Consider the following 24,439-nt stretch of genomic DNA (forward strand, 5'->3'; position numbering starts at 1 on the left):
AGCAGCATTTGTTTCCAAGTGTTTAACTTGCCAACAAGTCAAGGGCATTAGGCATCGACCTAGTGGATTGCTACAACCATTATCTATACCGGAATGGAAGTGGGAACAGATTACAATGGACTTTGTCACAGGCCTCCCCCGCACTAAGAAGGGTATGGATACCATCTGGGTGGCTGTAAAAAGGCTAACAAAAATAGCCCATTTCATTCCCATGAAAATCACTTATTCTATGGATAAGCTGGCTACGTTGTATGTTCACAACATTGTCCAGTTGTATGGGGTGCCAGTGAATATTGTGTCAGACAGGAACTTAAGATTTACATCAAGATTTTAGAAGAGTCTACAGAATGCAAAGGGCACCAAGTTGAACCATAGCTCAGCACATCACCCTGAAATAGATGGACAATCAGAAAGAACAATTTAGACCTTAGAGGATATGCTTAGGGCATGTGCATTAGAGATGAGTGGCAGCTGGGATGAACATCTTTCCCTGGTTGAGTTTGCCTACAATAATAGCTACCAGGCATCCATTGACATGACTCCTTTTAAGGCACTTTATGGAAGAACTTGTCGCACCCCACTGTATTGGGATGAAGTTGGAGATCGACGCATTCTGGGCCCAGAACTGGTCCAAACTACTTGTGAGAAGGTTAACCTTATTAAAGAAAAGATTAGGGCTGCCCAGTCTCGACAGAAGAGCTATGCTGATAAGAGAAGACAGCACTTACAGTTCAATGTTGGAGAGACGGCTTTCCTAAAAGTATCCAACCAAAGGAGTTGTAGGCTTTGGTAAAAGAGGGAAACTCAATCCAAGGTACATTGGTCTCTTTGAGATCCTAACCAGAGTTGGGTCGGTAGCCTACCAGTTAGCACTACCTCCATTACTTGCAGGCGTGCATGATGTCTTCCATGTCTCTATGTTGAGACAGTATATACCAGATTCGACATACCTCTTGCCTCAACAACCTGCTGAACTTGTTGCTGATTTGACCTATGAGGAGGTACCGGAAGAAATCCTTGATAGAAAGGAGCATAACCTACGAAGCCATACCATCTCATATGTTAAAGTCAAATGGAGCAATCAATCCTCTAGTGAGGCATCTTGGGAGCGGGAAGACGTGATGCGAGAAAGGTATCCTTATCTTTTCAACTTACCAGGTATGTCTAATTTCGAGGACGAAATTTTTTATAAGTTTGGGGGAGTGTGAAACCCATCTCTAAATTGAACTTTTTTGAATTTGTGTGATTACAGGTTCTGGTTCGGTGTCCATGCTTGCCTCTATGTTGTGGGCTGCATCGGTGATAGATTTGGAGCAATCCATTGACTCGCCTATGGAGGATTTCGAGGAGCCAGCACAACTATGTTGGGGTAAATTCCACACATCACCCATTATGGTTTTGATGATAACAAATAAGTTAGTTGTACTAACTCTTGTCTAAAAGATGCATAGATAAGAGCAGAGCATCAAGTGAGGGGGAGCACTCAATTTAAGAGATTGATGCTCAAAGCAAATTGAACTTGTCCAATCTTTCAAGACATCAAAGAATCATGAAGAATGGAGAACAAGTTTTGAAGACAAAGATCAAGACAAGTTAGAGGAACTCACTTTGAAGATACTCATGTAAACAAGTGAAGTTCAAGACTTGAAGAATTGTGAAGACTTAGAATTGTACTAAGTTGTAAATTCATTTGTTAAAGTCACAATTGATGTAATGCACACACGCACACATACATTCATTTAGAATGACCTTAGGAGGTTAAATGGACCCCTAAACATGTGACTATTGAGTTTTGGAACCCCCCAAACCAAACCCTTTTGGAATCTCCCATGTAAGTCCAATAAATGACGTAAATGAGAATGCAGAAATTTGAGAATCCAGCATGCCGGATCAAAATCCAGCATACCGGATCAGCTGTTGATCTCAGGAAAATGGTCACAGTAGCTTGGTTAAGTAAGCTGGATAAGGATCCAACATACCGGATCAAGAACCAGCATACCGGATCATAATCCAGCATGCCGGATCACTTTATAACTGTTGCAATTTGACCGTTGCACCTTGTTTCAATATGGAAATTAGGTAATCCGGCATACCGGATTGGAATCCAGCATATTGGATTATTGCTGTCTAAATCTATCCGATCTTAAGACAGTTTCCATATTGATTAGAGCTACCTAGCTTATAAATACCCTTTTGTTTAAGGCTCTAATGACTACTAAGAATCATCATTAAGAGACTTCATCACAAGCTCTAATTGTAATAGCCTAAGTGAGCATTCAAGCATCCAATCATCACAAGCTCACACACTCAAGCTCCTCAACCTCATCTAGCTTCAAGCTCCAAGGGTGGAAGGTAGCATACACTCCTACTAAGGTTGAGGTAACCATTTTCCTAGTAGTTTTTACTTTATGTTTTAATTGAGTCCTTTTGCTCGGAATCAAGGGTAGTGAGTCTTCTTGCTCGGAATCAAGATTGGTTAAGTCCTCTTGCACAGAATCAAGAGTAGTGTTGAGTCCTCTTGCTGATTTCTCAAGAGTAGTTGTACGAGTCCTCTTGCTCTTACTCAAAATTGTTATAGTGAAATTCTCTCTAAGTTGAGAGGAGTGGACGTAGGCACGTGTTGGCCGAACCACTATAAATCTTTTATGTCTCTCTTTAATTATTGCTTGTCAATTGGTCATCTTTACTTGTTTATTTTCCGCATAATTTTTTGTTTTCTAACCTTCACCTATTCACCCCCCTTCAAGGTGAATTTACATTTAGTATCAGAGCGGGAGCTCAAGACCATAATTGTTTTTCAATCCAATTAAGAGTTAAAGATCATGGGATCCTCTAGCAATCGAAGGATTGAGGGATATACCATTACTAGACCTCCCTTCTTTGAAGGTGAAGGATTCTCCTATTGTATGAATCGCTTCAAGAACTTCGTGTGTGCCAATAACATTGACGCATGGGAAGTTATAGAGAATGGACCTAATACCATAGACAAGCCCAAAGAAGAATGGACCCCAGTTGAAAAGGCTAAAATGCAACTCAACTATGTTGCTATAAGCTATCTCCAATGTGCCTTAGGAGAAAATGAGTATAATAGGACATGCATGTGTGACTCCGCCAAGGAGATATTTGATAAGCTTGTAGTGACCTATGAAGGTACCTCTGAAGTTAAGCAATCTAAGATTGATATGCTTGTAAATGAATATGAACTATTTAAAATGAAAAATAATGAGGACATATATGCAATGTTTACTCGGTTTACTAACATTGTGAACAAACTGAAAAGATTAGGAAAAATCTACTCCAATGGTGAAAACGTTCGAAAGATTTTAAGATCTCTCTCAAAGGAATGGAAACCCAAGACTACAGCAATCAAAGAATCCAAAGTCATTGACAAACTAAGTCTAGATGAGCTGCTGGGATTACTCCAAACTCATGAGATGGAGCTCAAACAAGACACCAAGGAGATTGAACCAAAAGAACCAAAGAAGAAGGTTGTAGCGTTCAAATCATACCATGAAGTAAGTGATGATGAAGAAGAACTATCTGATGACGAGATCGAATATCTCTCAAAGAAGTTCTCAAAGTTTCCGAAGAACAAAAACAAAGCCACATTCAACAAGAGAAGACTCTCAAGAGACCAAAAAGGTAAAACTGCTCTTAAAGAAAATAATGATTCTTATTCAAAAGACATTGTTTGCTATGAGTGTAGGAAACCAGGACATTTTAGGGGAGATTGTCCGAAGATAAAGAAATACAATAAAGTATACAAAACCGAACACTCCTTCAATTCAAGCGATGAAGAAGAGGAAGGTGAAGAATCTCAAGAAGAAGAGCAAATCAACCTTGCTTTTGTGGCTATTGAAGATGAAGAAAATGAAAATGAGGTAACCCCTACTTCTCCATCTCATAAGGATAAGAATTTTCTAGAATTAGAAGAAGCTTTTGAAGACCTCAACCAAAGTAGCATAGAGTTAGCTACTACTAAAAAGAATCTCTTAAAAGAGATCAATACCCTCAAAGACCAAAACACAACTCTAACTTCTCAAGTAAATATCTTGGAAGAAGAGAAAGAGAAAGTTCTGTAAAGCCTTAGAGTCCTTTACAAATGGCAAAAAGACCCTTGATATCTTACTTGGAAATGCCTCCAAAGCACCTTTCAACAAGGAAGGGCTAAGCTATGATGTGAACATGAGTTCAAAAAAAACCCAAAAGCCAAGTTCAAGTAAGATAGCAAGCAAAGAGGCTAAGAAAAATAAATATTGTAACTACTGCAGAAAGAAGGGACATTCTCTTGAGGAATGCTATTCCAAGAAGAAAAGTCCTCAAGTTAAGAACCCCAATCCCAAAGGGAAGACTCAAAGTCCAAATACCCCTCAAATTGTTGTATGCAATAACTGCAACAAGAAGGGACATACTATCTGGGAATGTCATCACATGAACCAATCTTTTCACCATCCTAGAAGACCTTATAATGGTCAAAACAGGAGGAGTCAACCAAAGGTGCAAAGACCTACTAGAACTCCACCTAAGGTGCAAAGACCTCCCAAAAACCAAGGTTCATATAGAGTACCCCAAAACCAAAGACCTTGGAACCCCCAATCATACCCAAATTGGTATGGTAATCAAAGGGAAAATGGAAACCAAATGGTTTAGAGACCAAGAGGAATATATGATACTGACATTGACGGACCCAATATACAATGGAGACCAAATTTTTATTAAGTTCTTTTCCTTCTATCCCCGCTTTTTTATAATGCCAAAGGGGGAGAGAAATGGGGAGATAAAGTGGTAGTTTCTCTCTTGAACATATATTGTCTTCATATTGTCTCTTTATATCACTTGATATTATTTATTTGTCATCATCAAAAAGGGGAAGATTGTTGGGGTAAATTCCACACATCACCCATTATGGTTTTGATGATAACAAATAAGTTAGTTGTACTAACTCTTGTCTAAAAGATGCATAGATAAGAGCAGAGCATCAAGTGAGGGGGAGCACTCAATTTAAGAGATTGATGCTCAAAGCAAATTGAACTTGTCCAATCTTTCAAGACATCAAAGAATCATGAAGAATGGAGAACAAGTTTTTGAAGACAAAGATCAAGACAAGTTAGAGGAACTCACTTTGAAGATACTCATGTAAACAAGTGAAGTTCAAGACTTGAAGAATTGTGAAGACTTAGAATTGTACTAAGTTGTAAATTCATTTGTTAAAGTCACAATTGCTGTAATGCACACACGCACACAAACATTCATTTAGAATGACCTTAGGAGGTTAAATGGACCCCTAAACATGTGAGTATTGAGTTTTGGAACCCCCCAAACCAAACCCTTTTGGAATCTCCCATATAAGTCCAATAAAGGACTTAAATGAGAATGCAGAAATTTGAGAATCCAGCATACCGGATCAGCTGTTGATCTCAGGAAAATGGTCACAGTAGCTTGGTTAAGTAAGCTGGATAAGGATCCAGCATACCGGATCATGAACCAGCATACCGGATCATAATCCAGCATGCCGGATCACTTTATAACTGTTGCAATTTGACCGTTGCACCTTGTTTCAATATGGAAATTAGGTAATCCGGCATACCGGATTGGAATCCAGCATACCGGATTATTGCTGTCTGTCTAAATCTATCCAATCTTAAGACAGTTTCCATATTGATTAGAGCTACCTAGCCTATAAATACCATTTTGTTTAAGGCTCTAATGACTACTAAGAATCATCATTAAGAGACTTCATCACAAGCTCTAATTGCAATAGCCTAAGTGAGCATTCAAGCATCCAATCATCACAAGCTCACACACTCAAGCTCCTCAACCACATCTAGCTTCAAGCTCCAAGGGTGGAAGGTAGCATACACTCCTACTAAGGTTGAGGTAACCCTTTTCTAGTAGTTTTTACTTTATATTTTAATTGAATCCTCTTGCTCGGAATCAAGAGTAGTGAGTCTTCTTGCTCGGAATCAAGAGTAGTGTTGAGTCCTCTTGCTCATTTCTCAAGAGTAGTTGTACGAGTCCTCTTGCTCTTACTCAAGATTCTTATAGCGAAATTCTCTCTAAGTTGAGAGAAGTGGACGTATGCACGTGTTGGCCGAACCATTATAAATCTTTTGTGTCTCTCTTTAATTATTGCTTGTCAATTGGTTATCTTTACTTGTTTATTTCCCGCATAATTTTTTGTTTTCCAACCTTCACCTGTTCACCCCCCTTCTAGGTGAATTTACAAACTAGCCATCCTTGAATCCGAAGATCCTGCCAGGTCCCAGCTTATCAGTTTCATTTGCCAAACATGTTGGATCGAGCATATGCAGAACCTCACAATTTCCTAGGTTGGGTTATGTAAGTATTTGTCTTTACAAATAAGACTGTAGTGTTAATAGTTTAATGGGGGCAGAAATGTAAATTTACCCTTGTGGGACCCACATCCCTTGTGGTCTGGGGCTACCTGTGTGCCAACATAAACCATAACTTAATTAAAAGACTTTAAGTAATTAAATACCTTTTAAATTAGTTTAGAAAAAAACATTTTAGAAAAACTGAATTTACTAACCTAAGCCAAACAGCCCTTAGTACTACACCCCATATATAAACTAATCTTAGTCTAAAAATTCATTTCCATCTAAACCTAAAACCGATTCAGCCTAAGGAGAAAAAGAAGAAAAGGAAGAAGGAAGATTAGGGTTTGAGAGTTCTTGTCAAATTGAAGACTTGGAGCTTGGAGAGAACCCTTGGTGGAAGATTTCACTTCCTATACAGCAAGGATAAGGTGAGTCTCATAAAATTCTGGAATCTCCTCTCTTCCTCTCTTCTTCTTTAATTTTCCTTTGAACCCATGGATCAACCAGCCCAAATACTTTGTAATTAGTTAGGATAGTCAAATAGAACCCTAAACCCTAACCCAATTAGACTAATCTACCACTCTAGGGCAGCATCCCAAACCATTAAAGCCCTAATTACTCTATTCCCATAATTACCTGCCATTTACCTATAAAATTAGAAAAATCATTTCTTTCCTTTTTGGGTTGGAATCATTGCATGGATGATACATGCAAATGGGTCATAATAGACCTATGGCTGTACCCCAGAACACCCCTAACTCAATTTGGGTGTTGGGGTTCTGTACTAAGCATAAACCAGGAAAATGAAACCTAAAAATAGGTACTAGTTTAGCCACCGGATTCAGCCTGCTGAATTCTACGGCTGACCACATTCAGGCCACTTCTGAATCCGGTCCTCCCTGCAGTCCCAGTTTTGGTTCCATATGGTTAGGGCTTCTACTTAGGGTTGTGGCATGACCTAATACATGTTGTGTATTGACTATTTAGGCTGTGTATCATTTGTTGGTGAGATTAAAGTGTGAGTTGGAACTCTCTATTGGCTAGGCTTTATCTCCAACTCTACATAAGGGGATTTGACACTTATTTTATGGAATGTTTTCTTATTGTATTTGCTTTTGTGCTTGCTACATCTGTCCATACACCATGTAGTTCTTGAGGCTTATATAATTATAGTCTTTTCTTTTGCATTAGATATATGCATGATTTTAGGATGCATTTCATACTGCATTTGCATAACTATTATGTTCTGTGATTGTGGTGAATGAGATGATGATGGAATTGAGATACTACTTTCTTACTGTTGAAACTAATGGCATTATGATAGAATGCATATGGTTAGGTTATCATAAACCCTGTGCTACGACCATTGCCAACAGGGGTGAGGTGTTGGATAACCCGTGGCATGTCTGAAAGGTACATACCGGAATATCATTCACTGTCCCAGGTCTGAAGAGTACATACCAGTATGGGAACAAACAATAGGGTTAACATTGAGGGTTCGTTTGGATCTGATGTGTTCATTCCGGAACCGAATGGTCTTTACCGTAGCAGAGTGGTATTCCTGGGTGACCGATGTTTGGTTTGCGGTTCCGGGATTGGAAATATCATACCTATTACAATAGCACTTATACCTCATGAGACTTAGAACTGTTGCTAGAAGCATCCTTAGTCTAGGTCATGCATCATGGACTATATGCACATGCTTGCATATTTTCCCTTGTTGGACTCAGTGGAGCTCACCCCTGTTGATATCCCTCTTTTTCAGATAGTGCGACTAGTTCTGAGAAACCAGATGTTGGACTTGTGTCTGTTTCGGATTTCCACACCGATGAGGGTCGTACGGTGCAGGAGTTTGAAGTTCATGAGGCTTCCTGTGGATGCGATGCGTGCACGTTTACGTGATTTGGCCTGATGGAGCAAGCTATTCTCTTTTTGTGTTTATATACTACTTTTGTGTAGTATAAGCTTCAGATATTGTTACACTTTTGTCTTGCATTACTTTTGCAAAAACTATAATGATGTAATACAAAGTTACAGTTAATATAAATATCTAGTGATCACCATAGTTCGAAAACTTGTTTCGTTTCGGTGTTTCGGGCTGACTGAAATATCCGAAATTTCGGTTATTTTGGTCGAAATTTTGCATTTTTTTATTATGTTTCGGTAGGTCATTTCAGTGGGTTTAAGCCCAAGTTAAGGCCTAAAACTACATGGAAACCCTATTTTAAGCTATATAAACACATTTAAATGTTCGAATTACAAAAATAGTCACCCAAAGTGGTGTTTTGGATTTGCACCATTGATTGGCAATGTACGGTCGGATCCTATTGTATAACTTAGTTAATTACACATACACATTGTTTACGACTTTAAGTACTAGAGGACATAATAAATTAATGATTAATAAGCAATTTAAACAAATAAATTGACTTAGAAGTTGGAAACATAAAGTGAATGACTCATAAGTCATAATATTAAATACAATAAGTAAATAACAAGTTAAGAAGATGATATCAATATGAAAATATCCCCAATAGTCCAATACAAGTCAAGTAGTCATCTAAAAACTCAAATGTTTACAAATATTCTAAAAATAATTACTCCAAAGTCCAGGATTGACCCCACCCATAGCCCGTGGAGCCGACGTGCATTGTTCACCGACTGTAGGACAAATGAATGCCACGTCATAGTATGGGAGAAGAAACGACCGAGACTAATGAGGAGAAAAAAAACCCAAAAAAACCAGAGCTTGTTAAGTCTCGGTCGAAATTATTTCAACCAAGAGTAACGAGTTTTGGTATTTATAAAGCTACTTCTGAAAAAGGAATCTCGATATCTCACAAGATTTTGATTTTGTCTTGAGATATCGTGAGATGGTCGAAATTTTGACCGAGTTTTTGCATTTTTTTTATTCGAGCTTGTGTTTCTTTTCGGCCAGGTCGAGATACTCGAAATATTCGAGATCTCGACCGAGATTTAGTACTATATGGTTATCACTTGATCTCCTTTTTTATTGTTGTTATTATTACTTCTTATTCTCTTCCGCTGCATTGATTTACTGTATTATGAAGAATTGTGAATGGGAGTACTGCACTATTGATCCCTTATTAACAAGGCCGGGGTGTGACAATCGGTTACCAAGGTTTAAAGTATCGGTATCGGTCGGACGATTTTAAGAGACATCGTATTGTATCGGAGATACGTATCGAACGGTGCAGAAACGCATGAAAAAGGTCGAAATACACGTGGAAATACACTTTTAGACACAGAAAACAATATAAACAAGCAATATATAACATATATCATGCATAAATACTAAAATAGAGAATAATGTATAACCAGACAAGTACGTTAAATTGAAATGCTGTAAAAGATGATGTTCTTACATGTTGTAATCTTCTATAGCCATGAAGAGTATTGGATGATGCAAAGGATGATGTTATAGTACTCCTTGATTCATTTTTTAGTCCAAAGTGTGAAAAACCAAGATTAAATGCAAGATTGTCTCTTGGTAGAGAGTTTTCCTTCATTTCTCTATTAGAATAGGAATTGTAGCGAGTCTGTAAATGATTATGGCTTTTTTATGGAATGTATCAATGGTATCGGTATGTATCGAGCCATATCGGTCGATACGTATTAAACAACCCACAGAACCATTTACTGGATGTATTGATACGTATCGATCGCATCGTCTCGTATCAGCCGATACATTTCGATACAACCCGAGACAGTCCATTTAAAAAAAAAAAAGAAGTATCAGCTGATACGATACGTACTGATACTCCAAACCATGGGTATGATGATGTTTTCCAAGCTCACATGCTTCATGCTCGGGATAAAAAAAAATTGACTTGCAACTGGGAACCATCTGTTGAAGTTTGGAAAGGGAAAGATGCCCCAACCAATAATACTAATGAAGTAGAGAGGTAGGAGCATTGTTTAAAGTGTCAATTGATATGATACGATACGTCTTTTTTTTTTTTAAATGGACTATCTTGGATTATATTGGCCGATATGGGCCAATACAATACGATATGTATCGATACCATCAATACGTCTAGTAAAGGGTTCTATGGGTGGTTTAATATGTATCGGCCGATACGGCTCGATACATACGGATACGTACCGATACCATCGATACATTCCATAAAAAATCCCGTTTCACTCGTAGACTCTATACAACTCCTAATCTAACAAAAAAATGAAGGAAAACTCTCAACCAAGAGTCTAAAATCTGCATTTAATCTTGATTTTTCATACTTTTAAACTAAAAAACGAATCAAGGAGTGCTACAATATCATCCTTTGCATCATCCAATACTCTTAATGGCTATAAACGATTACAACATGTAAGAAACCTCATCTTTTATAACCATTTCAATTTAATTCACTTGTATGGTTATACATTATTCTTCATTTTAGTGTTTATGCATGACACTTGCAATATATTGCTTATTATATTGTTTTTCGGTCCAAAAGTGTATTTACATGTATATCTTCACCATTTTTATGCGTATCTATATTGTTTGATACGTATCTCCGAATCGCCGATACATTACGATACAATACAATGTCCCTTAAAATCACTCGACTGATACGATACCCGATTCGATACTTTAAACCTTGGGTAGGATGAGAGGTAGCAGAAGCAGCAATAGTACTGGAGTCATCAAAATATTAAAGGCCAGCCTTCACACACCCTCCACCAATTGTCTCCCTTGTCTGGAGATTCGGAAAAAGACAGCAGGTAAGGTAAAAAGTAATGGAGTAATTTAAGAATTTTGTCAATTAACTAACAGACATAAGATTTAAAAGTAAGTTAGGAACATAAAGAACAAAAGTTAACTAAGGAAAACAGGGTAGAGGGACAAACCTAGAAGCAGGCACACAAGAAGAGGAGCCATCGGCAAGTATGACCCTAGAAGGATGTGCAATCTTCTGAGGTGAGAAGAGAATGTGAGACTTACTCATCATATGGGTAGAGGCCCCTGAATCAATTATCGAGGAAGTGGATGAAGTGATAGAAAACAAGACAGATGTACCTGTGTGAGGCAGTATAGCAGTGGACAAGGAAGCGTCAGTGGAAGGCTGAAGGTTCTAGAGAAGCTTAAGAATTTGACTGTAATCATCATGAGGTCAGGGACCGGATGATAGAGCTTCAGATGAGCATGCAATATTAGTGTAGCCAGAAGATACATTCACAGAATTACGATCAGACGCAGTCATATTGGCTAATTGTGGAGCCTAGTCTGGTTTGCCATGTTTTGTCCAGTAGGAATCAATTACTATGATCTAACTTGCCACAAAAGGAACATTGTCTGACAGGTCGGTTACTTTGCTGTCCACCTGTACTGCAACTACCACGGCCACATCCTTCCCATGAGCCACCACTCCACTAGAAATTAGAGCCTCAATCACACCTAGAAACAAATGCAGAACTGTCTTTAGGAGAGGTATAATGGCGGGAAGGTGTAACAATAAGTTGAAGATGTACAAAAGATTCATCAACTGTGGATTCCTTTTCACCAGCAAGCAACTGACTCTTAAAGATTGACAATCAAAATTTAATCCTGCCAAAAATTTTGCAACATGAAATTCTTCCCGCTGAAGTTGTAACTATTCCAGATTAGTAGTAAGTGGTTGATGAATATTGAGCTCCTCTCTTATACCCATAAAAGCATTGAAGTATTCATTCAAGAATCTGTCATAAACACGAGATATATTCTTCTCTTGGGAGAAGGTTCGCTTCAAGTCATCCCACACTCCTTTGGCAGTGGGGGTGGACATGACATTTGTTGCAATACAGCAATAGAAGGATCCACACTGTTTCACAACCATATGAAGGTGTCATTCTCACGCATCAACTCCTCATAGGCTTTCATATCAGCAGGTTCTTTGGAATCAGCCTAAGGGAGGTCAGTCTGGAGGTATTTCAACTGCCCTTTAGCATTAATATTAACCTTGACTGCCTGAGCTAATAGTAGATAATTCTCAACTCCATTGAGATTGATAGTGATGATCTAGACATTGACATTGTCCAAGTTAGGTTTGGGATCTGCCATTATGCACAATTATTCCAACACCAGAAGCAAATAGAGAAAAACAATCAACTGTTGACCAGCGAGAAAACTCTTCCAAAATACTGATATATGCAATCTTCTGAACCAACAAACTAGTACCAGATGTGAAACCTCAATACCCAGATAATGGATAGTTTTTCAGATGTGAAACCTCAAAACCCAGATAATGGGTAGTTTTTAATAGCAACAAGGGCTGGAGTCAAATGACCTCCAAATTGGATCAAATGATTCTCAACAACTAGGAAATATTGCCCTATAGTCTCAGACAAAATTGCCAATCTTCAATCGATAATCTAGAATCCAGCAACAGAGAACTTCAATTTAGAAGATAAGAAAACCCAGATTTGGGTGATTTTCAATTAAATCAACACACAATGTCAGACAGACACATAAATACGATCCAAGGTCCTAGAAATAGGGGGGCCAACACTGCCCTAAAATCTGAAAGCTGTTTGATTAACAGAACCAAAGTAATTCCAGATTTTGGTTCTGGAAAAGAAGGGAGGCAAAAACAGGGTATCGAACATACACTGATTTGAAAATTTTAATAGCACATAATCAAGTGCTCAGGAAATATTCATACCGGGATTGAGTGACCTTCACAAGGAGATAAAAAGAATCCCTGAAAGATGCAAGGGATCTGCTGGCTGATTTGAGATGAACTGAAAAAATCGATGCTGCCAGAAAACCTGATACATCAAGGCATAAACTTTCTTGTAGAAAAATCACCTTGGAAGGCACAATGGATATGTGAAGACCCTAGTTTTTATTCATAACATGACCAACTAGGTCCATAGATGGAAGTTAGGCAGCTTAGGGTGCTGCAACCCACGAACAAAGACTCCTTAGACTGTCAAAACCAAAATCGAGTATACAGCGTGATTATTGAAAGAGCTCTGGTACCATGTAATAATTCCAGATCTTAAGAAACCAGAGATCAAAGGAGACAGGTATCAAAAGGGCTGTGTGATAGATTAGACTGATCCACCGCAACAGCCAACCTGTGCTGTATTTATAATATTCTGAAGTAATTACATAACAGGAATAAAACTCTTAAACTCTTTAACTAACCTAAGCCTAACCACAATCACAATAGGACCAAAGTATAATGCCAATAGGAAAAGAAATTACAATAAGAAACTAAACTACTTAGTCTAATTAAAATCCCACGGTACAAAGGTCCATCAACACTCATAGACCTCCAACCAAGATTCACACTCTAACATTGACAACAAAGTGTCTTTCTTGAGACATCCTTCATTAAATTATCTCCACAACATACAATACCTGCCTGCAATAAGTTTCATTTAATTTACCACATTTTTTTCCATCTTTACCTCCAGAAAATCAAGTTTGACTCAACTTCGACAATCAATTTGCTTACAAGTGGCTGGCAAAAAAACATTTTTTTTTTTTTTTGATAATAACTTTAACTATTTGTTTTACTGAGGAATTTCTTGTCATACTATGACTAAGACACATTAATAATTACTCATTTTACAGAAATGTATTTACCATTTGCATTATCTATTGGCTCGACAAGAATAAGAAGCTCCTGCAATGCACGTTGACGATCTTCCAACGAAAGAGAAGAATTATTCAAATCTGCTACTGCTATTTGCATCAATTCTGCATCAGATGGCATCTTCATTTCCTCCATCAGTTCCTGTTTAACCATGAAGCAAAACAGGGAGACATCTTATGCCAGAAGTTTAAACTTTCAGTAAAACGTGACAAGAAGATCCATTCGTCTTAAACATGGAAAAAAAGTTTTGTTGAGTAATGTAACCCGAAAGGGTATTTTGGGCTTTTTCCCCCCCATAGCTAGTAGAGTCAGCTATGAGGGGGATTATTTGTAATTCTGTCCATTCTTTGAATATAATAAATAAAAGGGCTTGATGATCACATTGATCATTCAAGCATTGCATACTAAACTGTTCTGCTAACATGGTATCAGAGATAACTAATCTGATCTAGGTTTCAGAACACCCCCCCCCATCATTTTTCCTTCTCTTTTTTTTTTTTATCTTTTTTTCCACCCTTATTAAAGGGCAACACTAAGGAGGTGATCGAATGATCTAGTTGCTGCCTTCCATCTTACCTCATCAATCAATGATATAAAGAAGCTTTTTGCGCTAGATGGCTAGATGCTGCTTCCCTCTCTTCTACGATTATTGGAGATTCCTCTTTCTTGAAGATCAAGTCTCGACTACCACAGGTGATTGATTGTTCGTATTGGAGATCCATCCTGGCAGCCTTGGACAGCATTTATCACAAGTCATCATCAACAATTGAAGCCCCCTATCCTACATGGATCTCAACTTTCAGGGTTTTCTGAAACCCCGACATTTATCGATTTTAAGGTTAGGGTTGTCACCTCTTGCTGATTTTTTTAGGGGAGTTCTATTCATACCAGATGAGCACTCAACCCTAATACCAGCCAAATCTACTGAGTTTTTTTGAAAAATCCAGGTCGTCTTCTTCTTGAATCGATTTCTCCAAATATCGATCTCCTTTTCTGGTTCTTCTTTGGCTGGCTGCATCGACACCTTGCTGGTTCTGTTGAGTTATCCATCCCTTGCAGGTTCTGTTGATTGGTTTTTTCAAGTATGTCGGGTTCAGATCTTTTTTTTGGATGAATAAAAATTCATTACGAAAGAGCCCCAGAATTCAGGGGGAAAAGGGGGGAGAAGAGAATAACCTACAATACATAGGGCTAACCGACCCCCTAGGGGGAAGGGGAGGAAGAGAAGAAGGGAGACCCCAAGAACCAACAATGAGTCTGTTGCTTGGGGAATTAACACAAGAGGAAGAAGGAGAATGGGGTGAGCATTTGGAGCAAACATCGAAAGAGATGGAATCCCAAATCTGCCTGAATGACCTAGAGTAGGAAGTCCATCTCCTAATATTACGCTCCATCCAAATGTGCGAGATAGTAGCCCCGAAAGCCAACAAACAAATTCTATAGCAAATCGAATTGCCTCCAAAAGCTAGAATGATCCACTTCCACTCACTCTGAAGTGCCAAAACCTTCCTTCTCCTAGGCCAGCATTTTCTTGAGGATTCCGGACCAAATAGAAGCAGAAAAGGGGCAATCAAAGAACAAATGATCAACCGATTCGGAGCCATTCCAGCAAAGGCAGAAAGCAGGAGAGACATTAAGATGCCGGCGGATGAGGAAAGCCTAAGTTGGAAGACAGTTTGAAAGCGTGCGCCAAACACAAAAGCTATGTCTTGGGATATGGCCTTTGAACCAAGCAACCTTAAACCAATCAACAGAAGGGCCTCCAGATCTTAAGTGATTCCAAGCCGATTTGGTGTTGAAGATACCTGAGGCTGAAGGAGGCCAACAAACCAGGTCCCCAGAATTTGGATTTCTCCCAGTCAAAGGAGGGAGAGAGTTCCAAATAAAATTAAGTTGAGGGGAAGGAGAGGAGGCCCAGGACCCAAAGGAGATGATGTCTGCAACTGTTGAAAGTCTGTGGAGACCAGCCCTGTAAATGTTCCTGGAGCTCACTAAGGGAAGGAGGATGCCCAAGGGATGCCAATGATCAAGCCAAAATCTTGTGGTGGAGCCATCTACAATCTTGGTAGTGATAACTCCAAGGGCTAAGCTTCTCCATTTGAGAATGTTTTTTCAAACCCAAGTGGCATCCGGAGAGCAACTGACAGTCCAGATAGAATCACTTTGAAGGAATCCTGAATTGTAAAACCAGAAAAAATTTGAACTTTTGGAACCTGTGTGATTTCAGGTTCTGGTTCAATATTGTCCATGGTAGCCTCAATGCTATGGGCTGCAACTCGTCAACTTCTTGTGTCTGGCATGCTTTATTGATCGCCTGCGAAACCTTACTCTATCCTAGACCGGCTTGTAGGTGACAAACCCTTCCTGTATATTTATATATAGTAATTTTATTTAAATAGTATATAGGGGCAGAATAGTCATTTCCACTTGTGGGACCCACATCTCTAGTGGGGAATCCAGTTCCCAGTAGTTACCCGAGTTAAGATTTTCCCCTGATGTCATATGACATCAGTTTATAGTTAAAAGAAGCCAATTAATGAGATAATTCTAGCTAGAATTAGTTTTAAGAATTTAATTCACAAAGCAGAATTTTAGTATTTTAGACAACCATGCCTGAAATTAAACCACTATATAAACTAACATATCTCACTATTCACTACTCTAAACACACAAGAGCCAATTCCAGACTTAGAAGAATAGAAAAGAGAGTGGAAGAAAGGAGAAAAGAGAAGAAGAAGAAGGGAAAAGGAAAGCCATACCTTGGGGCTTTGAGCTTCTACTTGAAATTGAAGCTTGGAGACCTCCATGGGAGTCCTTGCTGCATAAAACCAAGGCAGCCATCATCTTTCCTTACTGATGTACTCAGGTAAGCAGAAATTCCTGTTGTACCCATCTTCTTCTCCTAATTTCTCTGTCCCTAATTGACCTTTATAACAAATCCTGCCAGTAAACCTTAGTAATTATAGGTTTAATAGACCAAAACCCTTAATTTCTTCTTGAATTTGGACCTGTTATGATTCTGGTTATTTGATAACCTTAATATTACCTTATTGTCTTTCAATTTCAGCTGAATCATACAACCTATTAAACCCTAGAATGGTAGATTAGGTTAATTTGACCAATTTCCCCAAATTAGCTATGGGTTTTCAATTAAATCAACCTAATTATGTTGGCCCACCTTAAATTGGGTCTAAATCATGAAATTAACCCTTTGCATGTGAAGATCCATGCATGAAGAACAAACATCCAAATTCTGAAATTTGAATCGGATGCAGAACCAGGGTTTGAACTGGTCGACCGGTTCATCTGACTCCTGAATCCGGTTCAAGCTTTTTGGACCAAAATACCCCCTAGTACTTTGGTTTGACCCTGGCTTATTTCCTGATCCTAATAATTGATATTTTCTGTTATTTTATGACAGTTTTTGCCTGTTCTTGTCAGGGTTGCTGGAATTATACAACCTTAATGCTAGTACTTGAACCTAGGACTCTTCCTATATCTAATGTATGATGTTTTGTGCCTAATTAGGACTGCTAAACCCTGTCCCTGTTTGAATTACCTGGTGCTTTGGAATTTTGTCTGCCCAAACTAGTCTACTATCTCAGGTAAGGGAATTTGACTTAATTTACGAGTGTTTGCTGTCTTAATTTTCTCTTATTCGATGTGTCATGCCATGCATCATCACTATTATTGTACAGAACATGTAGTTTATTAGCTTTATAATTCCTGCATTAGATTGCCTGTGATTAGGTTGCATCGCATACTGCATTGTATAGATATTACTTGATACTGTACAACGATGTTAATGTTGCACTGCTTACTCTAAAATTAAACTATACATTCATATGCCATCATGATTAGACTGCATTGGGCTAGGATGTTCCAGAACCCAGTGCTACGACCCTTATCAACAGGGGTTGAGATGTTGGATAACCCGTGGTAGGTCCGAAAGGTAATACCGGGATGCCATTTACTGTCCCTATATTAGCGATCCGCTCCGCTGTGGGATCAACAGTAGGGTTAGTCTTTGGGGGTTACTAGGGTCCGATGGTTTATGCCGAAACTGGTGGGTCTTCACCGTAGTCGAATGCTTTCGCTCGAGTGACCGATGGTTAATACTGGGACCGAGGCTAGTATGCTGTTACAGTAGAACTTACACCCCATACGACTTAGTATCCATGTTAGGAGCATACTTACTTAGAACATTCATCATGACTATAGTGATATGTCTGTATGCATTTCCTTACTGGGCTCAGTAAAGCTCACCCCCGTGGATCCTTATATTTTTCAGATGATCTTGTTGCTGCTCCTGTGGGAGTCTCCTCTACGCAGGATTCTCCTTCAGCCCTTGGAGTTGATGCTCCTCTACCGGTGGTGCACGATGCTTCATGCTCGTGCAATGACTGCGCGTTCTCCCGAGACACTACTAGATTCAGGCTTCTTCCCTTCTTTTTGTTATACACTTTTGTATAGTTTATGTTAGTAAGTCTTTTGTTTAACTCTTTTGCTTATGGAAGAATCATTGTAATACTGGTCTCTTGAATATATATATATATATAACTGTTTAGTTTTAGTTGTCCTTTATTGCTGCTTTATTTATGTATTTTAATTGCTTCCGCTGCATTTAATTCTGTACTTGTGGATATGATTGCGCATAGAGTACTACATTTGCGATCCTGGTGGGTTATTTGGATGTGAGACACATCCAGTCACACTTGGCCCTTATTAACCGGGCCGGGGTGTGACATGAATAGATCCAATCCACCCAAATACTATTGTGCTTGGCCGCAAGCATCCAGATGAGCTTAAGAATTCCAGCCCTGTTGACCTCTTTAATTCTTTGTAGCCCAAGATCCCTTCTTTCTTAGGCAGACAAGCAGAGGACCAGCTGAGAGGGCGGAGGAATCTAGAATATTCAATACCTTTCCAGATATAGCCACTCATTAGAGCTTTAATGGCTTTGGTGATGGATTGGGGGAGAACAAAAATACCGGACTAATAGATGTAAGAAGCTTGCATGACTGATCTGATCAGTTCGAGGCGACCGGCATAGGATAGAAGCTTTCCTTTCCAAATTGGAGCTTTTTTCGAAGAAGCTCAAGGATGGGAGTGCAATGATGAGCCGAGAGCCAGGCAGAAATCAGGAGGAGGCCAAAGTATTTAACAGGAAGATGGCCTAGAGGAAACCCAGCTCTCTCTTGCAAAAGGAGCTTAAGCTGATCATTATTCCCGCCAAAAACAGCAGGGATTTATGATGATTAATCTTGACACTCGACAAGGTTTCAAAATGGGAGAGGCAGCCCATAGTGGTCTCAATCAATCCGAAATCTGCCTTGGAGAATATCATGAGATCATCGGCACAGGGAAGGTGAACTTAAGCCGCTTGCAATTGGACATAGGGAGGATGAGATGCTGATCAGTTTTGCATTGGATCTCTCTTGAAAGGACTTCCAAAGCAAGAGTGAAGATGAAAGGGGACAACGGGCAGCCTTGTCTAATGCCAACTGAGGAAGAGAAGAAACCTGTCGGGCTGCCATTGATCAACACCGAGAACTGAGGAGAGGAGATACAGTGATAGGTCCAATTAACAAACATCGGAGGGAACCCCATCATATTCATAACCTTGATAATAAATTCCCAATTTAGAGAGAGTCAAAAGCTTTATGCAAGTCGATCTTCATGAGGGCAGCAGAGGGGTGGTTCTTCCCATCAAAACCACTGACAAGCTCATTGCAAAGAAGGATATTGTCGGAGATGCTTCTACTGGCAATAAAAGCTGATTGATTGGAACTGACAAGAGAATCAATTACCAGCTTAATCCTGTTGGCAAGGACCTTTGCAATAAATTTGTAGAGCAAGCTGCACAAGGCAATGGGCCTAAAATCAGACATGGCGGCAGCCCCTTCTTTCTTAGGAACGAAGCAAAGAAAGCTCTGGTTGATACCTTTGACTTGTGACGGGTTGAAAAAGAAGCATTGGACAGCTTTAACAAGATCATGTTTTATAATTTCCCAACAAGAGATGAAGAACCCCATGCTGAAGCCATCAGGACCCGAGGCTTTGTTAGCCTTGTGGGAGCGGACAGCAGTCAAAATCTCTTCTTCTAAAGAGATCTTGCCGAGAGAATCAATGCAAGAGGGATAAATAAATTTGTTGAGGAGACCATTAGGGATGGGCACATCAAGAGCAAGGGACTGAGTCTGAAATTGCTGCTTGAAGAACCTGACTGCCTCATTTTTAATTCCTTCAACTGAAGTAATGGAAGTGCCATCGTGAGATTGGAGCTGCATAATAGCATTAGCATTGTTTCGAGCTTTTAGGGATCTGTGGAAGAATGTAGTGTTGGAGTCTCCAAGGTTCAGCCAATTTTCTCGAGCTTTCTGCCTAGGGAAGCTTTCTTCTTGGACTATCAAGGAAGAGAGGAGAATGGCTGATTGCTTCTCTTCATCGGCCAGGGCAATGTTGAGAGGATCCGATTGAAATCTGATTTGGATGTCCGAGAGTTTAGACCTGCAATCAGAAACCATCGAGGAAACATTGCGCCTTCTGACGATGCGACTAAAGTTGTTGCCTGCCCTGAGGTGCTCCAGTTCCAGATCTCACATTGTAGTCGATCGTGCATGTCGCCAAACCCTCACGCCAGCTCCTCTGGTGATGGTTCTTCTGTTCCCAGTCCTGCTGCTCCTCTTTTGACGGCAAATCCCACCTGCGAGAACACTGGCGATGGCTCTCTTGTTGGTCTCCCCTATGCGAGAGCTACATCCTTGTCAAATTCCTCTCTCTCGGGTACTATTTGTAAAAGCACCCTGCCTTTAACCCCTTTTAGATCAAATTTCACTCCTCTCTCTTCCACCTGTCATCCTGTGGCCCCCACTCCTTTGCAAAACCTTTCAATCCTTGGCCCTGGTCCCTCATTAACTCTTTCAGGTTCTCGGGCCTTTTCCTCTCACGCTCCTTTAACCCACCAAACCCTCAACTCCCCTAAACCGAACCATCCAACCCTGGTTCAAACCACCTCCCCTTCTGATCGTGTGAACCAATCTCTCCCTTTCCCCCTGTCCAAGCCTTCCCCTGTAAGCTCTTACCACCGGTGGCACCAAAGCTCCTCTCAGCCCTTGTCCGTCTTTTCTCAGCTTTGTCAGCCTACGTTGTCTTTACCCCCGCTGTTTAAATGATTCAAGGCTTCTTATGGAACACTAGGGGCCTTAATTCCCCTGCAAAGCATGTTGCTGTTTGATCCAAGATTAGGCTTGCTCATGCTAGCTTCTATTGCTTACTTGAAACTCATATCAAGGAGTCCAACTCTCCCTGTATCTTGGCCTCCATTACCCCAGGTTGGTCATCGCTCACCAACTACTCTCACCACTCAAATGGCAGAATTTGGGTTTTATGGGACCCTTGTAAATATAGTATCTCTCACATCTCCTCTTCCTCTCAATTCCTACACCTAAATTTTCAGGATATCCTTAGCCAATCCAATTTTCTCTTCACTGTGGTCTATGCCTCAAACTGTCCTGCTCAAAGACTCTCTTTGGACTGATTTATGTTCCATTGCAAATCAGATTGGAAATGCCCCTTGGGGACTTGGTGGAGACTTCAATGTTATAAGATTCAGCCATGAAAAGCAGGGGGGAGATCATCTAGAAATGGATGCTATAAATTCTTTCAATGATTGCATTGAAGACATTGGGGTAAATGATCTAAGATGGACTGGTCCTCCATTCACTTGGAATAACAAAAGATCTGGCACCGCTCGTATAACTTGTAAGTTGGACAGAATTCTGGTGAATGGAGATTGGCTTTCTTCCCTCCCTTCATCTCTTGCCACTTTTGATTCTCCTGAAATCTCTAACCATTCTCCTATCACTCTAACCATCCAACCTTGCATTTCTTTTGGTCTAAAGCCTTTCAAGTTCAAGTTGTTTGACATGTGGTCATCTCACCCCACTTTTTTGCCCACAGTCCAAGAAGCTTGTAACAAACCTGTAAATGCTTTCTCCTCCCCTGTTGTTACTTTTGCCAGAAAGCTTCGCAATGTTAAGGATGCCCTCAAAAGTTAGAACTCCAACTCCTTTGGCAATATCTCCCAACAGATATTGATTTGAAAAGACAAGCTCTCTTCTATACAGGTGCAGCTCCAATATGATATCCTAAATGTTTCCTTAGCTGAAGAAGGAAAGGAGGTTTGCCTAGAACTCTCCTCCCTCCTGTGTCAAGAAGAAAGCTTCCATAAGCAAAAGTCCAGGATCAAATGGCGCGAATTAGGCGACTCAAATTCAGCTTACTTTTATCGATCCTTGAAAGCCAGGACAAATGCAAATTCCATTCTCATGCCAAGGGATCTTGATGGTTCTTCTTTACTAGAGTCCAAGATATTAAAGATCTTGCTGTGAAGCACTTCAAGGATATTTTCAATGGTCCTTCGGATGATCCTGGGCCTTTCCTTAGCAACCTGTTAAACAAGTTCATCCTCGATGAACGGCTCCCCTCTCTTTGAGCTATTCCTGATGAAGCTGAAATTGAGGCTGCTATTCGTTCTCTCAAAGTGAATGGGGCCCCTGGCCCAGATGGCTTCAGTATGGGGTTCTTCTTAGCTGCCTGGGATATCTTAAAGATTGATCTTATCAAAGCCGTTCAGAGCTTCTTTTACAATCCGTGCCAGATCAAAGGGGTAAACCACACTTTTCTTTGTCTTATCCCCAAAAAGGAAGCTGCTTCAATGATGACGGACTTCAAACCCATTGCTCTTTGCAATCTGATATACAAGTTTATTGCCAAAATCCTTGCCATCAGACTCAAAACTGTTGTGGATTTGCTTGTCAGTGATAACCAGTTGGCCTTCATCCCGGGTAGAAGTATTTAAGACAACATCCTCCTTTGTAATGAGATTGTTAGAGGTTTTGAAAAATCTAGCCATTCCCCAACATCTCTTATGAAGATTGATATACACAAGGTTTTTGATTCTCCAAGATGGGACTTTATTATCTGTGTGATGAATAAGATGGCATTCCCTCCTGCTTTTGTTCACTGGACCCATGCTTGCATCTCCACTCCAAGACTCTCCGTTCTTGTAAATGGCAGCCCGGCAGCCTACTTCTTAACTTCAAAGGGAATCAGACAAGGGTGCCCCCTCTCCCCTTATATCTTCACCTTGGCGTTGGAAGTTCTACCAAGGAAAATTCAGATCTGTACGGATCAGAATCTCATATTTCCCATCCCAAAGTGCAAAGCTCTCAAGCTCTCCCACTTGGCTTTTGCAGACAACCTCATGATCTTCTCCAAGGCCTCCATCAGTTCCTTTGAAGCCATTATGTCTTGTTTGCAGCACTTCCAAATTATCTCAGGTCTGCGTGTCAATCCTTCTAAGTCCCTTCTTTTCCTTGTTGGGGTTCCTGACTCAGACAGAGCAGCCCTTATCGAGAAAGTGGGATTTTCTTTTGGCCAGTTCCCTGTCAAATATTTGGGGCTCCCGCTGATTCCTGCTTGGCTCTTTGCACACCACTGCACTCCTATGCTGGATCTTATCAAGAAAAGACTTCAACTCTAGAAAGGAAAGCTCCTATCTTGTGCAGGACGCTTGGTTCTTATCAAATCAGTGTTGGAATCCTCTTATATCTTCCGGTCTGGTATTTATGGATTACCTCATTCTACTATCAAGGCTTTGGAATCCCTAATGGCCTCTTTCCTCTGGAAGGGCACCAACTCCTCTAGATTCCCCCACCCGATTGGTTGGGCTTCAGTCTGCCTTCCAAAAAAAGAGGGTGGCTTGGGTATTCGAAGAATTAAGGAGGTAAACTTGGCAAGCATCATCAAATTGATCTGGAAGATTGTCTCTAAAAATAGTAGTATATGGGTCGACTGGATCTACTCGAGGCACCTTCAGCAAGACACTTTATGGATTGTCGCTCCATCTACTGATGCTTCTTGGGCCTAGCGCAAGATCTTAGCTGCCCCTTCTCTTGTCCAAGGAGCTATCTGCTCTCGCATTGGAGATGGATCCTCTACTTCCCTCTGACTGGATTATTGGCACCCTATGGGCATCCTCCTCCACCTTGTTAGCTCCAGAGTTATCTATAGATTAGGCCTCCCTAGGCATTCACAAGTTGCTGCCATCCTTGACCCCATTGGTTGGGATCCGCCACTTTCGTCTCATCAGACTCTTTCCAACATTTGGTCTGCTCTCCCCTCCATCATTCGTAGCCCATTTGGGAGAGGTGACTGTGTCATTTGGTTGCCTTCCAAGACGGGTTCCTTCACTGCAAAAGCTGTCTGGGATCATATCCGCATCAAAAGCCCCCTTGCACCTTGGAGAAAACTTCTTTGATTCAAGCATCACATCCCCCGTCACTACTTCACAGCCTGGCGAGCGCTCTCCAATTATCTTCCAACGCAGTCCTTCCTCTACCATCACCAGATTGCTGCCTCTCCTTCATGTTGCCTTTGCTGGAACAATGTGGAAGATACTCAGCACCATTTCTTTGCCTGCCCCTTCTGTAA

The 24,439-nt window shown here is 40.3% G+C and overlaps 1 protein-coding gene across 3 annotated transcripts in view; it reads right to left on the reverse strand.

The window, feature by feature from the left end:
• Positions 1–24,439, reverse strand: part of LOC122672799 (hsp70 nucleotide exchange factor FES1) — a 70,186-nt gene that overhangs the window by 21,767 nt on the left and 23,980 nt on the right. For 2 of the 3 annotated variants that reach the window (XM_043870292.1, XM_043870290.1), the window contains exon 3: positions 13,933–14,083. The exons of the other annotated variant lie outside the window; for it this stretch is intronic. In XM_043870292.1, the coding sequence (XP_043726227.1) occupies positions 13,933–14,083 (151 nt within the window). The remainder of the gene's footprint in view (positions 1–13,932; positions 14,084–24,439) is intronic. 3 annotated transcript variants of the gene reach the window in all.

The sequence above is a fragment of the Telopea speciosissima genome, chromosome 8 (assembly GCF_018873765.1).
Source record: "Telopea speciosissima isolate NSW1024214 ecotype Mountain lineage chromosome 8, Tspe_v1, whole genome shotgun sequence".
In the NCBI taxonomy this organism is placed as follows: Eukaryota; Viridiplantae; Streptophyta; class Magnoliopsida; order Proteales; family Proteaceae; genus Telopea; species Telopea speciosissima.